The sequence below is a fragment of the Wyeomyia smithii genome, chromosome 3, assembly GCF_029784165.1.
Source record: "Wyeomyia smithii strain HCP4-BCI-WySm-NY-G18 chromosome 3, ASM2978416v1, whole genome shotgun sequence".
Classification (NCBI taxonomy): domain Eukaryota; kingdom Metazoa; phylum Arthropoda; class Insecta; order Diptera; family Culicidae; genus Wyeomyia; species Wyeomyia smithii.
In genome coordinates this window covers 112775263-112793252 of record NC_073696.1, presented here as the reverse complement: position 1 = coordinate 112793252, position 17990 = coordinate 112775263, and the positions used below count along the sequence as shown (strand labels likewise).

Here is a 17990-nt window from a genome sequence, read left to right as displayed (position 1 = left end):
ACGTCAATATCAACGTTCTCGTGACCCTGTTTTTAAAACTATTTATAAAGATTTACAGAAAGAGATTAAACATAGATTTACTCTTCTGAGGAATCAAAATTTTGAGACTAAAGTTGAAAAATTGAAACCTTATTAAAAACCCTTTTGGAAGCTGTCGAAGATTCTTAAGAAACCTTCAAAGCTTATTCCAGTTTTAAAAGATGGTGAACGTTTTCTTGTATCCAATGAACAAAAGGCTCAAAGACTTGCTCAGCAGTTTGAGAGTGTTCATAACTCAAATTTGAATTTGAATTTTAATAATTGAAACTAACTTGAATGAGATTAAATCAATTATTAAAAATTTCAAAAATATGAATGCACCTGGTGACGATGGAATCTTTAATATACTAATCAAACATCTCCCTGAGAGCACAATGGAATCTTTAATGAAAATTTTCAATTGCTGCTTCAAAATTACATATTTTTCCAAATTATGGAAAAATGCAAAAATTACTCCAATTTTAAATCCGGATAAGAATCCAGCTGAAGTTTCAAGTTACCGACCAATCAGTTTGCTTTCTTTAATAAGTAAACTGTTTGAGAGAATTATTCTTAACCGAATGATGTCACACATCAACGAAAATTTAATTGTTGCAAATGAACAGTTTGGATTTCGCCATGGGCATTCCACAACTCATTAATTGCTCAGAGTTACTAATATGATAGGACGAGCCAACAAATCTGAAGGTTATTCCTCTGGAGCTGCTCTTTTAGACATAGAAAAAGTATTCGACAGTGTTTGGCATAAAGGTTTGATTGCGAAATTGCAAACTTTTAATTTTCCTAATCAAAATTTTGAAAAATTATCTTACTGATCGAACTCTGCAGGTTGCCTATCAGAATTCAAAATCTGATAGATTTCCTGTCAGATCAGGTGTGCCTCAAGGTTCTGTCTTGGGCCCAGTCCTGTATAACATATTCACTTCAGATCTTCCTGATTTGCCTTCAGGATGCACAAAGTCATTGTTCTGCGATGACAAAAGCATTTCCGTAAAAAGAAAAACCCTTCGTGTCATATGCAGTCGATTGCAGAAAAGTTTAGATATTTTTTCTTCCTACTTGCAAAAGTGAAAAATCTCTCCCAATGCTTCTAAAACTCAAATGATAATTTTTCCTCATAAGCCTAGGGCTTCTTTCCTCAAGCCAAACAATAATCACGTTGTCAAGATGAATAGGGTTATTTTAAGTTGGTCTGACAAGGTTAAGTACTCGGGACTAATTTACGATAAAAAACTTATTTTCAATGAGCACATTGAGAGTATACAAGCCAAGTGCATCAAATATACGAGATGTTTATATCCTCTCATTAACAGGAATTCTAAACTTTGTTTAAAGAACAAACTTTTGATTTACAAACAAATTTTTAGACCAGCAATGCTTTATGTCGGTACAAGTTGCTGTTCAACAAGGAAGAAAACGCTCCAAAGGATTCAGAATAAAATTCTGAAAATGATTTTGAAGCGTCCTCCTTGGTTTGGTACACTCAAATTACATATAGCGAATTTCTTTATTCCACCAGCTCACCTCGTTTTGACCTGGAAGCGCACTAACTGCTGTCAAAACCCTTCTTTATTCGCTCGATTTTGATCCAGTTTTGACCTGCCGTGCTGCCCGAAGCGCACTGTAACATTTGTCAGCTTCAAACCGCACGTGCTAAGTTCGTAAACAATTATCTGGCATCTCTTTCTTACTTGCGTCTTAAATGGCGAAAACGTTTTATTATTCCTCGACAGTTTTGCCCGCACACAGTGGAATAAAGAAATTCGCTAATAGACTTACTGGTGTTGAACCATTAGAGGCTATGTCAAATAAAATTATTAACAATTTTCGACAAAAATCGTTGCAATCCTCAATTGCTACAATAAACTCTCTTTATAGCCAATAAGTTAGCATTTAAGTTAGTTGTAAGTTTACTTTCCTTTCTTGACAAGTAGGTTTAAATCCCTACGAATGATAAGTCCTAATTGCGAAAGCAAACAAATCCTAACAATTAAAATCACAAATTACTAACAGTGTTGAGAAGTCAACATTTGTGATTGGACACACATACTCATTATCTACTAATATTTATCATAAATACTTAAGCTACTAACAAATCCCCCTATTAAAAAAAAACTCTCCAATTTTTACATGGCGCAAACACAGGTAAACAACAACCATGATGTCAAATAAATTTGACCATTATGTCAGAAAGTCAAATATTTGACCATTGGTCAAAGAGTGTAAGGATCAGTTGAGGATCAGTTTTACAAAATCAAAGACATCTTTTGGGCGATTGAAAATCTTTAACGCAAAATTTACGTTGTCCTGCTTAAACAATTCATGCAACCGTTAGGTGTGTGTTTGATGACAATGCCTGCATTTTTTTTATGTTCCTCGCAGAAACTTTCATAAAATCTACTTGTAATATTACTCTATAATAGTATTAATTTACAACACGTTACCAGAAATTCGTTAAAAATGTATTAAACCATTTTAATATTTCATTTGTTTTATTTTTAATATTTCCCCTCACTGCACTCGAATAAGATGTATTTGTGGTATAATCCCAGATTCAAAAAGGTTGTACATCTTTCACAATGTGTTCAACGTTGATTAGAATTTCATAAGCAATTAAAATACGACCGTCATTCTGCTAAAACTCAAACCAACAACTTCTTAAACTGCTGCTTTATACAATAATGATGTTAAATCGAAGTCAACCTTCACCCGAAAACGGCTTCGTCTTCCCACTCGTTTCCAGTGAGCAATAAACGGAGAATCAAACACGCACTTCGCATTCCTGGTTATACTATATACTGCATGTTCCGCAACCATCGATGCATTTCTCCAGTGCGAGAAAGTTGATTCCCTACTGCATAGTGCAAACATGACCGTTCCACAAGCGAACGATATCCAAATCAAAGACCCAATTATCGATCATTGCTATCCTTCAATCTGCACCAGGACTCTGAAGTTCCTGGCGGGTTAGTATGGTCATGTTTCGCATTCCACATACATCATCCTCGAGAAAGAGCGTATAGGTATTGAAACATAGTGGCACAGATTGCAAACTTGGATATAATCGATGTTTTCGCTCAAAGTTCCCTACCAAATAGGGGATGACAGGAGCCATCCACCTACCGGCAGTTGAAGTTCAATCACTCCTAGGCAGCTCATGAGCTTGAAAAAGAAATCGTAGGGGGAAATGGTATAAAACGAGCCATTGGGGTAAAACGATCCACTTCGTTTTACAGATTAATACAATATTTTTTGCTCTATAAAACGCGAAATGCAATACACAATGCTATTTTCAACTTTTTTACTTTTGATTTACAGTTAAAAACCTTTTAAATTAATTTAAATAAATGAAAAACTTTTTTGCGCCTATCTGATGTAATTTATGCTTTAATTTCAACAAGGTTTTCCGCATAGAAAAATACAGTTTAATCGTGAAGGATTAGTTGTCTTGGTGTACCCAAAAGTTACGAAGCCAATCGTAACATAAAACATTAGTAGAAAATAAGTTTCATTAAAAAAATAATCATTTTTATCAAAGAATCGATTAAGGGGTAAAATGCGCCGCCATATTAGCAAGAATCATCATGACTCACGTTGAAAAAAGGTTAATTCACTGATTTTATTTCGATCGTCAAAAGCAACCCAGCATGCTAATAAAAAACCAAGAAGGCATGATGTTAGCTCAAACATTATTAAATTATTATTACCACGCATGAAACAATCCCTCTTCGCCATATTTCAAATTACCAAATGATAACAAATAAAATTTCAATTTAAAATCAATTGAGCGCATTACACGGTTAGACCCTTATCTGAAGCAACGCCAGAAAACATCTGTCACTTCGAGCGCATTAACAAAAGAGAAAACAAAAAATCGCAGTTCTCAGTAGAAAGTGTTGTACTATAGGCAAAATGGGACGAATTTATCGACGCAAAACTGACCGTAGAGCTTGGACTGTCGAAAAAATGAACCAAGCAGTTCATGCAGTGCGAGGAGGAATGGGAAAAAGGACCGCGGCACGCATTTACGAAGTGCCAAGAAAGACTTTAGAACGGTACCTCGATAAGACGGCAGACGGAGAATCAATCCAGGTGAGTGAAAAAATTATGATTTTTTCGACGGTTTTCTAACAGAAAATACATTCCCAGGTAAGACAACTGGGAAGTATCAAACCAGTGTTTACGCTTGCACACGAGGAACAGTTAGCCAGTGAACTAATACGTTTCAGTCAGATGGGATATGGCCTGACTTCTAAAGATGTCCGCAGTTTGGCGTATAAAAAGGCAAACGAGAACGGTATTCCCCATCCGTTTAATCTTTCCACAAAACTTGCTGGAAAGGATTGGTTCAAGCAGTTTGTGCATCGAAACCCTTCTTTGACATTGCGGCAGCCAGAAGACACATCGATGGCACGTATGAAAGGATTCAACCGTGAGAGCGTCAAGATTTTTTTAAGCTGCTCGAAGAAGCTTTTGCAACCCATAATTACCCACCCAGCAGAGTAGCGAACATGGATGAAACAGCAGTTAGCACCGTAAGTATTTATTGATATCTAACCGGAAGCATTTCTAGGCGCTACCCGTTGAACTTTTTACTGATTGAAAAATTAGCAAATTTCGGTCGTAAGTTATTAATAGCCGTAAACGATTTTTGTCTGGTAAATTTATTCAATTTTCATAAGGTAAATCTACCGAAGAAGTAAACTTAAACTCTTGTTAATAGCAGTTTGACATTTGTGACAGAGCAAAGCTCCGTTTTAAAGTTTCTTAATATTTTTTAAATTTAAACACCCCAGCATGGAATCTAAGCACATTGTTAATTATACTTTTATTTTTCGTAGGTACCTACAAAAACAAATAAAGTTATTGCGAAGAAGGGAGAAAGGCGCGTTGCTGGAGTTACTTCGGCTGAGCGGGGAATCACCACAACAGTCATATTTTCAATGTCAGCGAGCGGCAATTATCTGCCACCGACATTTATATTTCCCCGTATAAGGATGCAAGAGTCGTGGAAATGCGGTGCTCCGCAAGATTCAAAGTTCTTGTGCTCTGCAAGCGGTTGGAGCAACATGGAAACATGTAACACGTGGATGGATCATTTCATAGAACATTTCAAACCTACCGAAAAAGATCCGATGCTACTAATATTGGATGGGCATACAAGCCACTCCAGAAATTTCAGTATGCTAGAGAAAGCGAACGTCAATCACGTGCAAATTATATCGATGCCACCCCACACTTCCCACAAGTTACAACCGCTTGACGTAGCTTTCATGAGTCCGTTCAAAGCAAAGTATTCTAATGCAGTGAATGCTTTTATGAAGAACTAGTTGAACGTTCCCGGCGATGCTCGGGATCAAAGGTTTCAAAATTAGGAATCATTTTGTATAATTAATTGCATTATTAACCCAACTCACTCTAAAAATATTTCACATCTTATACGTCCATCATCACTATAAGTACCTCAACATTCAGAGAACGCAAAGAACGGAAATACTCATATTGGATTGCATTTTGTGATTTTGGGCTGTTTTACAGAAACTGGAAGTCGCTGTTTCGGATATTAACGTACAGACGTACAGAGTTCCACTTTCGGAAGTATTGAAATGGTTGGCCAAATACCACTTCAGGTTATTTTCCTGAATCCGCCATTTTGTAAAATATTGTGTGGGGTCATCCCAGTTCCGAATATACCAAATTCGGGTGGTGTCCGGATATTCGATAATCGTTTACAGTAAAACCTCTTTTATGTGATTTTTGAAAGAAAGAAATCGAAGTATGTAATAGGAATTGCGCATGACCATTCATGCTTAGTTCACCTCTATAATGATATCTAAATTAATTCTTCAATCCACAAAACTACGTAGAAATTTAAAAAAAATTAATGCATAAGTCGCCTCCTAATCGATGTTTAAATTAATGAAATGCGGCCTTTCCTCCAGCCAAATGTCTCAAGATCTAGTTTAGGTAAAAGTAATAAAATAAATCGAATCTCGTAATGTGTTACCATTCACAAAACTACGAAAACATCAGAAATGTAATTTTTCTTCTGCTCGACTCGCACATAATCAAAACATGGATTTTTCTGCAAGAAAATATCCGCAGATGTTGAAGGAACAGCGAACATTTTATTGAAAAAAAATCACATGTCATCGCTTAGAATTTTTTATTTAGAGGCGAATTGAGCTTATGCTCAAACAGTCAAAATTTTGCATGCATTATATGCATTATATATTTATATATATATATATATATATATATATATATATATATATATATATATATATATATATATATATATATATATATATATATATATATATATATATATATATATATATATATATATATATATATATATATATATATATATATATATATATATATATATATATATATATATATATATATATATATATTTCAAAAAAAAATTTTTGATGTTTTTTATGCACAAAATTTTCTTTAAACATTCGTAGTTTTTAAAGTAACATCTCAACTTTTTGCAATATGTTACCTATTACTATTTCCCAAATGTTGTTCCTGAACATTAACAAACATTTAAATGAAAAACAATTACATATCATAAATTTAAATTTTGATTTAGAGGCCAATTGAGCCCAAATATATATATGATTTTGCATGTTTTACATGGTGTTATTTTTACTCAAAAGTCATTCCTGAACATAAACAAACATTTTAATGAAAAAAATCATATATCATAGCTGTGAGTCAAATTGAGCTTGAAATATCATGGTTTTGCATTTTTCATGTGGTTTTGTGAATAATATTTAAATTTTAAAGAATCAGATACCTATTAATTTTCCCTCAAATATCTTCCTTAAAAATCAACGAACATTTTATTATAGAAAAAATCACAGATCACAGCTTCGGGTTTTGATTTAGAGGCAAACTCAGCTTAAAAAGTCCTAATTTTGCATGTTTCACGTAGTTTTGTGAATAATATCTCGAGGTTTAGTAATCAGATACCTGTTATTTTTCCTCAAATGGCTTTCTTATACATCAACGAACAATTTAGTGAAAAAAGAATCACATGTCATCGCTTTGAATTTTGATTTTTAGACGAATTAAGTATAAAAAGTCATAATTTTGCATGTTTCACGCAGTATTGTGAATAATATCTTAAGTTTTTGTGAACGGATACTAAATATTTTTCCTTAAATGTCTTTCCTGAACATTAACAAACATTCTAATGTAAAAAGAATCATATGTCATCGCTTTAAATTTTGATTTAGAGGCAAATTCAGCACAAAAAGTCATAATTGTGCATGTTTTACGTAGTTCCTGTACAACTCAAAGACGAAGGGAATAATATCAATAGGATCAGGCGTTACGGAATTCCATTTTTATATAGTAGATAATCCCGGACAGGTAGTAACATTAAACAATATATGCGCGTTGGTCAAAGAGGCATTTGTTCGTACGGCTACAATGGAAACTGCTGAAAATGGATTTAAAGCCACCGGAATTATTCCATTCAATCCCAACATTTTTACCAGCAAAGACTTTGCTCCATCTGACGCGCTCGAAGCGCTTGCTCACGACGTCAACGAGAAGAATACACCGATCATTTCTACTAGGGCCGAAACAATTTCTTCGAATCGAAGTTCAAACGAAGCTTCACTACTACCGGAAGATGCATCTACGGCAGTTGAGACAGTTGACGGAAACCAAATTTGTGTGGTGGAAGGTACATATTCGGAGTCGTACACAGTCCCTGCAGAAGAGGTCCAATTGTGCAATACTCAAGTAGTGGATGCCAGCGTCAACATAAGTGGATTGCAAGGTAAGCAGCAGATTTATACTAAAAAAAAATTCGAAAAAGGATATTAGGATGTCTAATTCGTAATACCATCCAATTAAATATTTTTATTGATATTTTCTTTCTTGGTAAACTTTGTTTTTGCTTCCATGACATAATATTGTTGAGCAATTCTAAACAACATAGAACAACGATTTTATTCGAAATTTATTTATTTTACAGGAAAAACAAAAAAAAAGTATAAATTGAATATTTTTATAAGGTCCTTTTTCAAAACCTATTATTCTAGAATAACTACAATATGTTACCTACACAATGATGATTTTTCAACATGAACAGATAAAGACTAAAAAATTTCAAAATGTTTTTGTTTTTGAGCCTAAAAAAGATTAGAGTTCACAAAAATGTAAACAGTATTTTTAACCCTCCAGAAAAAAAAACCCCAAAAAAAATTCATGTAAAAAATAAAAAAAAATATGAAATATACAAAATATATGCCAAACATTGATGATGGTTCAAACTTAGAGAAACAAAAGCTAAAAGTTTAAAATCGTCCAAAAAAAATTTTATAATTATAAATTTTTAAAATAATGCCTCTTTACTTACTTTAATAGGGATCGACCTCATCGAGACCAGTGAGGATGCGGATACGGAACATTGTATTGTAGACCCAAACTTGTATTACATTGTAGGATAAAATGGACTAATATCAACGAAATCGTACTCTGAAATGAACGCTGAGCATACACCACTCACCGAAGTAATGACGCTGAACTGTACTCCATCGTTGACCAGTAACGTTTCCAACTTGCAGATATCGTTTTCCGAACTCACATCGTTGAATAACACGCAATTGATACCCAGCAGCGTTTCAAACTGGGAGACATTTCAAACCGACCGACTCACCGAAGCTATGACGTTGGCCAACGCTCCACTGACGTCCAGCAGCATTTCGAATAGGCTCATTGAGATGAAGTTAACAACCAAACAAAAGCGATGGGATCAAGAGTGCAATATCAGAGCTGTTACAATGACCAACGGTTTTCGATCTTCGACACAAAGAGTCCAAGAAAAGTCTGAGAACAAGAGGCCGCTTAAGCAAACCAGAAAGAAGGGAGAATCGGTTGATCTGACATCCGCTGCGTATAGGAAAAGTTTGTTAAAATCAACTGCTCAAAGGGATCTGAAGCTACTCAAAAAAACTTCAGCTGGTCGTAAAATTGTACGGAAAAATAACCCCAAGGACATCCCATTCGAAGACGTCCTTTGTTACTATTGTGGAGTTGTTTTTAGTGCATCCGAAGAAGGAAACGGTTGGCTCAAATGTATTTTATGTCAAGCATGGTTCCATGTAGAATGTAGCACGACTAACAAGCTTTATTTGGAATGCGGTAACTGCAACTGAAATTCCTAATTACATTTAATGTAAACTCCATGTTCTTCAAAAAAACATAATCAGGCTATATTACTAAACACATGTTTTTAAAAGGTATCATTCCACGATCAAAATGTTGAAAATATGAAGATGACTTAACAAAAAAATGAGAAGAAACTAAAAATAATTTCTGTTGAAAATAAAAATATGTAGTTCATCTATTTTTCAAATACATTGATGACATTTTGTTAAACTATTTACCCTCACAAGACATGTTTTTTTTAAATAATTTTAGTATTAAAAAACTTTAGTTTGTGAAGCCTCAACATAAGTAACGCATTGAAAATAATTTTGATTTCTCTCAGTAGTTTTTTACTTGTTTAGTCAAAACTCAAAAGACTCATTGACAAACTTACCAAAATATTGATTGTTTAGTAGTAGTTTGATAAAGTTTAGATTAGAGATTAGATAGATGAAGTAATCGCCAAAATCTGTCAGTCAATATGATAAATCCCAACATATTGGCGGTTTAATGGAGTCAATCATTTCTAAACTTTACCTGGAAGCATAATGTTCCAGGTTCTATAGAACTTATATACAAATGGGACAATTATGTAAAACTCGATATGCATTTTTTCAGATAACCTCAACAATGCAAATCAAGTATCATGAAAAGATTTTATAGAAACATGTGCTTGAACTAATAACTGCAATCACATTAAAATTTTTAACATGAGGCACGTTAGCAACTTTAAAATTCCTAAAAACAGAGATACAGAAATTCGTTAAGCACATGTTAATAGCAAAATTAAGTTATGTTGTGTTGAGTACACCGCGCTGGCACATAATTTACATTGTTGTGGTGCATTTTGCACTTTATTGTGGTGCATTTTACCCCTTTGTTGCGGCTCATTTTGCACCCCTGCTGGCGCATTTTGCCCCGTTGCTTTTCTTTTTGATAAAAAAATCCTTCTTCCGAAAAACGATAATATCTATCAAATTTTTGGGTTTTTCAAGTCACACCTTTGTTCGGAATAAAGCTAAAACCTGGTAACGTTCGCTAAAAAAATTAAACACAAATTTTATATTAAATTAACAAAGAAAATCATCGTTTTGCTTAGGGGGCGCATTTTACCCCACTCTCCCCTATGCCTTCACAGCTGAAGGTAACGATTAGAAATAGTGGTTCGGTGTTGACTGAATCCGGGTGAATGGAACTTTTGGGGTGTGAAAGTATTCCAGAAAACAAAAACAGGTGATTCATGCTCGCTAACTCCACAATCGCATGAACTCAATATTGGCTAGTCTTGCACAGAGCCTAGCATCGATGGAACTCAACTTTGCCGTCTATAATTGAATTGCAAGCAAGTCTGTTGATAGTTTAATATGATAAAGTTGCTTCAATTTCACATGATAGTTCCGTTGATTTTTCAAACATCAAGTTGGTCGTTGCCAAGGGTTTGTTTGAGCAGGTCCTGCCTCCTTCCAGTTCCGCTTTCACATTGACTATTTTTCTGGTATGATAGCAAGCAAAGGCAGGGACAGCGTTATCTAGCAGGTATAATCGGCGATACTATCGCAGGCGAAATACGGCACTATTTCCAACTAGCTTTTCGGCTATAAACGGTATTTTAAGTCCTTGTGCCGTATTTCCATTTTCAACCACCGACATGCCAACCGTTAGCAACATGGGTAGGCGGGAATTAGCTTTAATTTCACTTCGCAAACTTTGCCATTTTTCGTTGTTTTTTCGATTTTTGGGAAAAACTTCTTTTTTTTAAGATTGGAAGCCACTCCAAATTCATTAGAGAGAAAAGAATCATTTTATTGTTGGACAATGAAGACTTTGTCAGTTTAGGAAGCTTTTTTACGAGAACTTAGTCAATTATGCTGTGATTTTGATTTGAGAACTAATTAAATTAAATATCCACTATCGCGAGTTTGAGGTAGAATGAGGTTTCGTATAGGTTTTCCGGGGAAACTAGCGGCTCAAGTCCATAAACTTCGAACAAGGGAAAACAACTTTGCATGTTCCGAGTCATTAACTAACTAAGTTTAAATTTAATATATAAGTTTTCATTTTTCGCATCAGTGCTTTAGCGCTTTGCCATTTGTCGATGTGACGTGTTCATGCGCCCAACTAATTGAAGTTTAGTTTCAGTTCCATAATATCGCAATGAACCAAACTTATTACACTCCGTAATATTATTACTTTTAAAATTTGAATTTTTCATAATCTCTGATTGCCCTAAAGTATTTTAGCATTTACGCATTTTAATTAGGTAATTTTTACCAGTATCGCCCATCACCCAAACACTTTGATGTCTAAGTAAATTTAGAATTAACATTGTGATTTGATTGAAAATCGATGCAGTATACAATTGAAAGCACAAAAAACAATCACTCACCGATATATTTTTGTGCGATGTACTTCATATCCGAGTTGCTGTCGACGTAATCCAATAGCTTGCGGTCATCGTTGAATAGCATGATTCCAAGCCCGCGACACCGGTTGCCAGGTTTCAAGATCCACATGTTTCGTACACCGTCGATTTTCATGTCCGGAAAATGTTTGCTCGCTTCCAGCACCAATTTTTTCACCTGTGCAATCAACGAAAGAATCTCGTAGCCCGGCAAAATCTTGAATCGTGCCCCACCGTACAGGACAGCTGATATCGTGCTCCGATCCTCGGGTGTTAGTAATGGTTCGCAGTACTCCTGATAGTCTATGTCTTCGTGGCGCACACATGCCAGATGGTACTTGAAGAGCTTCATTGCTGTATGAATGATGTCCACAGATGTAACACCATCTTCCTCGAATAGCGAGTCTAGATATTTTGACAAATGGTACAGAAAACTTGTACAAGCCGTTAGTTGGAAATCTTCCAGAAATCTGGTGATCGCTTCCTCCGAGTCTAGCAAATGCGTTCGTGGACAATCCACCTCAGCAATACCATCCTCTTGATACCACTGGATACTTTCATGCACCTTCACCAAGCCTTCCTTCATGGTAAAATCAAACCCACGGTCGTAATAAATGCGGCTTCGATATGGCGTGTAGAAGCGATCTTTTTTGGATTCCTTCAGGTGTCTATTTTGCCATATAAAGTCAGCGTTGTGTGGTCGAAGAATTTTAGATATCAACGCTTCCTCAAACTCATTTCCCTCTTGAGCTTTGTGAAGTAACGAGTGCATGGACAGATCTTGGGCTAACGCACTTTTGTAGGTTTGCTTCTCTAACCAATTTCGACTTTTCAGTGCCCTTCTAAGAGCCGGAAATGTTCCGACGATTGAAAATATGTTTTTTCGCTCGATTGCAGCGGAAATTTTCTCCTTCAGTTGTTTGTGTTTTTTAAAATTAAAGCTGTAATTGTGAAAGAAGCGTCTCTTGCGTTGATTCAAAGTAAACTCATCGTGTGAATGTTTTTTGGTCCGCGGAAAGGTATTCATCTTTGCGGTAGGTTTCGAATCGCCCGGTTCGGTTATCGATGTGTTCGGCGAGTTTACTGAACTTCTATCCTCGGTGATGACATTTTGCTTGAGATTCAAATCTTTGTCGAACTTGATAACTCCAGTTTTCTTTAAATCTAATTCTCCTAGCTGCAGTGTAACATCGGCAAGATCAACACCGGGATCATGATCCCATATATCTTCAACATATTTAACTTTTAAATGCATCTGTTTACTATTAAGGGTTTTCAATTTCACTACACTATAATTTTGCTGTGGCGTAACGATATCGATTTATACAACAACTGATTTTGAAGTACTAGAGGAAAGGCTGTAAATACACAGAAATGAGTTACAATTACATAATCTTGGATTAACCAGAAATAAAAAAAAAACAGAAAAGCGACGATGTATTGGAATGTCCTACTACAGATGGATTGCGGAACGAAATGACAACATGATAGCGAATATCTAAATCTCTTACTGGTGTCTACTGGGATCGGCACGATGATCACGACTTTTTTCGAATAGCTATTAGTAGGCATATATTCTTCATTATATTCTCAACAATATTTCCCTAATTCCGCTAAATTTTCAGCTGATTGTGCAAAGTCGGCGTTTTTTCTGGGTGACTTGGGGCTCCTGCTCGATGCTGCCTGCTGCCGCAGGTTTACTCCAAGGGTGTAGAAATTATTGATCGTCGAGGTGAGCGCCACTTTTTTGCTGCTGGGAATCAATCTGTTATATCTACTGTAACCAGTGGGAATATCACTAGTGGCAGTATTTCGACTATCAAAATTGGCAGTATTTTCAAGATGTGTTTGGTTTTCATTGGCGATTGAGGAGTGGGCAGTTCTCGGCACACAATACTTCAGGTTATGACAGCTGGAATTTGGCGATAATTGATTTTCCTCACCCACGTGACCAGCATTTTTCCGATTCAACGCACTCAGCGTGTTGGCATAATTTGTTTGGAAGAAGCTATTTGTGGCTCTTTCCCAATCTTCGATATTGTCGATGTACGAGTCATGTTCTGTAATATATTTTGAGCCACGGTTCCTTCGGAAGAAATCGCCTGATTTTGCGATAATATAAGATTTCTTCTTAGCGAAATCATACCGCAGATTAGATCTTGGAGAAAACCCTGATTTTCTGAACAGTGCTGTTCTGGCATGAAGTTCATCATCTTCATGCTGCGCCTTACTATCAAACTGCAAACAATCGATGAGATCCATTATCACAGGCCCTGTGGTGGGTTTTGGAGCAGAAGTTGTGCTTATACGTGAGACATGTAGCACACTATGTACAGGTTTCACTGGCAACATACGCAAACGTTCCTTTTTCGCGGCACTTTTAGGTATGATGCGGTGACCCCGAAGTTGAAGATTTAATCCCATGTATGCGGGAGTTTTCGGAATTATTTGTTTGTAAATCATTTCGAAAGATCCGGTGTTTGCATTCGAATCGTGGCGACGATCGATGACAACTGTAAATGAAATGCAAAAGAAGTCTATGCTTTAGATTGTTAAAACAGAAATTTTAATGCTATTTTCATTACTTGGTAATCCAGGGTGAGTTTGTTGCATACAAACCCATTACTTGTCAGTCATCCCATGACGATCACAAAACTAATCTTTCTTCAATAAGTTTCCTCGAATTCTCAATCAACAAAGACTAGTTTGCTGGGTCCTCTGACCTGGTAGCGATGGCTAACAAGTCACGGGTTGGATGGCACAATCTCACCCCGGCTTATGATAGTGTATACACAGGATGATTTTACAATTAGAACATTCAACCGCTTGTACATTTATAACTTTTGAACCCTTAAGCCGATTTTGGTTTTTTTGGCGTCAAATTGAAGGAAATTAGTGTGTCTTTCAAGGAAAAATTGTATTGTAGTACTGTAGTTTAAATAACAACAACTATGCGAAAATCATGATATCAACCGTATTCTACCGTTTTGATGGATTCGAGTCCCAAAAGACCCTATCGTTTGATATTTTGTTTGTATTCCTCGGGAAATCTTATATTTGACGTCAAAAGATTCAACCCCGTTTAAACGGATCAAAAGTTAAACTGATCTGGTAATTGTATATTGTGAAAAAAGGCGATTTTTCGGACCATTATATTTCAAGAAAGGTCAATTTGAAAATACTAAGGCCCTGAATTTAAAAAAAACTAAAACTAAGGGCTTGTCAATATTTAATAGTTATGTGAAAATCCAAATATTGTATTTTTACATTCATTTAGACATGTGAAGGCTGTATCTTGTATAAAATTTATGAAATGAAGTACCTTGTTTCTCTGGAAGACATCCACAAAACCAGCTGGAAATCACCTGACCAACGTATACATCAAACCAAAATGACCATGTTCTCATTGACGACCGGTTATTCTCAGATATTACAAACGTACGCACCAATCGCCGTGCTGATATTGACTCGGACCACTACCTAGTTGCGGTAACTTCGCGCTCAAAATTGTCGACCGTATACCACGCCGAGCCCCACGGCCTAACATCAAGTAGCTCCGGGACTCCCAGACTGCGGAGAAATACGCGCAACAGCTCGAAGCGGTACCACCCACGGCAGAAGGGCTTGGCGCATCGCCTCTCGAAGACGGCTGGTGCAGCATTCGCACAGCTATCGGGGAGACCGCAACGACGACACTAGGAGTGGAAGCACCTAGTGGCAGAAACGACTGGTGTGACAAGGAGTGCGAGGCAGCGGTGAATGAGAATAACCGGACTCGGGCGATATACCTGGGCAGGTCAACGAGAAAGAACAAGTCCAGTTATAAACGGGCACGGAACGATACGACCACGATTCTCAGACGAAATAAGCGCCAGCAAGAGGAGCGTGAATATGAGCTGGAGCAGCTGTACCGTTCCAGCGATACGCGGAAGTTCCATAAGAAGGTAAATCAGTCTCGCAGAGGCTATGTGCCGCAAGCCGACATGTGCAACGACGCGGACGGAAACCTTCTCACGGTTGCCAGCGAGGTGGTCGACAGGTGGATAGAGTACTTCGATGGACACCTGAATGGCGATACAGTAAACAGAAGCGGAGTAGGAACTGACCTAGGAGCACCAGCAGCAAATGACCGAGTACCAGCCCCCGATGTTCGTGAAGTTTTTTTGTGAGATCGGGGAGCTGAAAAACAACAAAGCCCCAGGCAGAAACGGACTGCCGAGCGAGCTCTTTGAACGTGGGAGAGAGGCGCTGACTGGAGCGCTGCAATGGGTCATTTCCAGGTTTTGGGAGAAGGAAAAACTACCAGACGAGTGGATGGAAGGAGTCGTCTGCCTCATCTACAAGAAGAGCGACAAGCTGGAGTGCCGCAACTACCGCAGTATCACGCTAATCAATGCCGCCTACAAAATACTCTCACAGATCCTGTTCCGTCGTCTATCACCTTTAACCAGGAGGTTCGTGGGTCAGTACCAAGCGGGTTTCTTGGAAGCCCGTGCCACCACCGACCAGATCTTCTCGATCCGACAGATCAACGCGCCCACAGATCACATTTCATCGACTTCACGGCAGGCTATGATACAGTTTATCGAGAACAGTTGTGGCAGATCATGCACGACAAAGGATTTCCGGATAAACTGACTCGACTGATCAAGGCCACCATGGCGCAAGTGATGTGCTATGTGCGTGTTTCGGAGATACTCTCGAGCCCCTTTGAATCTCGCAGAGGGTTGAGACAAGGTGATGGACTTTGCTGTTTGCTGTTTAACATTGCCTTTGTGGATTTAGTCCGGAGGGCGGGCGTCGACATGAGAGGCACGATTTTCACAAGGTCTGTTCAGCTTCTGGGTTTCGCGGATGACTTTGACATCATAACACGTAACTTTGCGACAGCGGAGGAAACTTATGCCTAACTGAAAGCCGAGGCCGGACGAAAAGGACTGCGAATAATGCGTCGAAAACGAAATACATTCGAGCGAGATGCTCCAAAAAGAATAACATCAGCATCCCAACTCAAGTCTCTGTAGACTGTGGGTAATCGCTAGCTATCGACCCGAAATTGAAAATGCGAATTTCATTTCAGTTATATTTTTCCTATAGTTCAATAGTAAATTGTCAGAATCCAAATTTTTAGAGCATTACGACAAAATTTGAATATGCTATGATTTTTCAAAGTGTACTGAGTCAGCGTTTTTTAGCGTTTTTCTTGAAAAAATGTAATGTTGCGAAACTTGCTGGAGCCTCAAGGGTAACATGAATCTTGATGACGTTCAAGGAAAAGTTGTATATAAAAAAGTGGAGAATATCATCATCTTCATCATTGGACAATGTATAATCTCATTGTAAAACTCAAAAAAATTAGGCGGAATAAAAAAAATACGTATTTTTACATAAAACAGCGTTTAACGTTTAGATGGCACTATTGGCACTAGTTTTAAAAGATAGCTTGAAAAAAATGCTTTGAAATGCATCTAGTCTAATCCTGCGCAGAGTGGCGCAGAGTACCCTTCTTTCGAAGAGAAACAACGAGTGTTCGGCGCAAATCGAACTTTAAAAATGCAAATTTACATTGCACACTGCAAACCATCAACAGAATAACAAATGGCTCGTATCAGTTTGATAGTAACAACGTTTTCAAACATGTTTCAGTATAATTAATCACACTATTTTCATATCAACAAGTTAAATTCATATATATTCCGATAATTACCGAAGTATCAAAAACTAATCATTGTTTATCCTTTGGATCACCAGCACTGAATACTAAAATCATGTTTTACGTTTATATCATACCAGTCATATGTAAAAACAATCGCGTAAGCACAAACATGCATCGCCTGCTAATTTCTACAGAGCAAATAGTGAATAATTATTTTGACGTTAGAAACTGCTTCTTGAAAACCCTCCTTGAAGCTATTGAAACTGTATTGAAAATGAACACAAAAATGAAGATTTAGGTAAAAGTGAATAAAAAGAAGAATGCGATAAATAGAAGCAATGTAGTATAGTCACCTTGAAAAACAACAAGTCATAAGTGATTTTCATTACAAAGCATATTTTTCAACTGACATTTTTTTATGGCATATAAAAGTCTTTCAAGCATCATGCATTTTATTTTCCAAAAGATTGAAACCGACGTAAAATTTTCCTCATGTAATATAGATAAAAATCATGAAAATTACCCTGGCGTCAAAAACATGCATTTTCATGCAAGAATAATATCAAATTCGGACTCTGCATCCCAAAATTACATAAAAACCATGTATTTTCCATAACTTGAAGACATTTTTTGCTTGGCCAGCATTTGAATGGAGTCGCCCCACTGTGCGGCGATGAGCATGAGGTGGTCGACGAGTTCATGTATTTGGGGTCACTA

General features: G+C 36.9%; 2 protein-coding genes and 1 long non-coding RNA gene across 8 annotated transcripts in view; 2 read left to right on the top strand and 1 right to left on the bottom strand.

The window, feature by feature from the left end:
* LOC129730829 (tubulin glycylase 3A-like) overlaps positions 1 to 17990 on the bottom strand; it is a 61918-nt gene that overhangs the window by 14614 nt on the left and 29314 nt on the right. For 4 of the 6 annotated variants that reach the window (XM_055690413.1, XM_055690411.1, XM_055690414.1 and 1 more), the window contains 2 exons: positions 13129 to 14130; positions 12842 to 12975 (listed from right to left, as the gene is read on the bottom strand). In XM_055690413.1, the coding sequence (XP_055546388.1) occupies positions 13208 to 14130 (923 nt within the window). In that variant the 3' untranslated portion in view covers positions 12842 to 12975; positions 13129 to 13207. Of the gene's footprint in view, positions 1 to 11602; positions 12976 to 13128; positions 14131 to 17990 lie in introns of those variants that run through there. The other 2 variants (XM_055690415.1, XM_055690416.1) reach the window with 1 other exon arrangement.
* LOC129730837 (uncharacterized) lies at positions 3398 to 6237 on the top strand. The gene is made up of 3 exons (XR_008728928.1): positions 3398 to 4131; positions 4189 to 4574; positions 4881 to 6237. It is a non-coding gene; the product is annotated as an uncharacterized LOC129730837 (long non-coding RNA).
* LOC129730835 (uncharacterized) lies at positions 6529 to 9362 on the top strand. Its single transcript, XM_055690426.1, has 2 exons — positions 6529 to 7843; positions 8434 to 9362. Exons 1-2 carry the CDS (start codon positions 7489 to 7491, stop codon positions 8514 to 8516), a joined length of 438 nt encoding a protein of 145 aa, XP_055546401.1. The 5' UTR covers positions 6529 to 7488; the 3' UTR covers positions 8517 to 9362.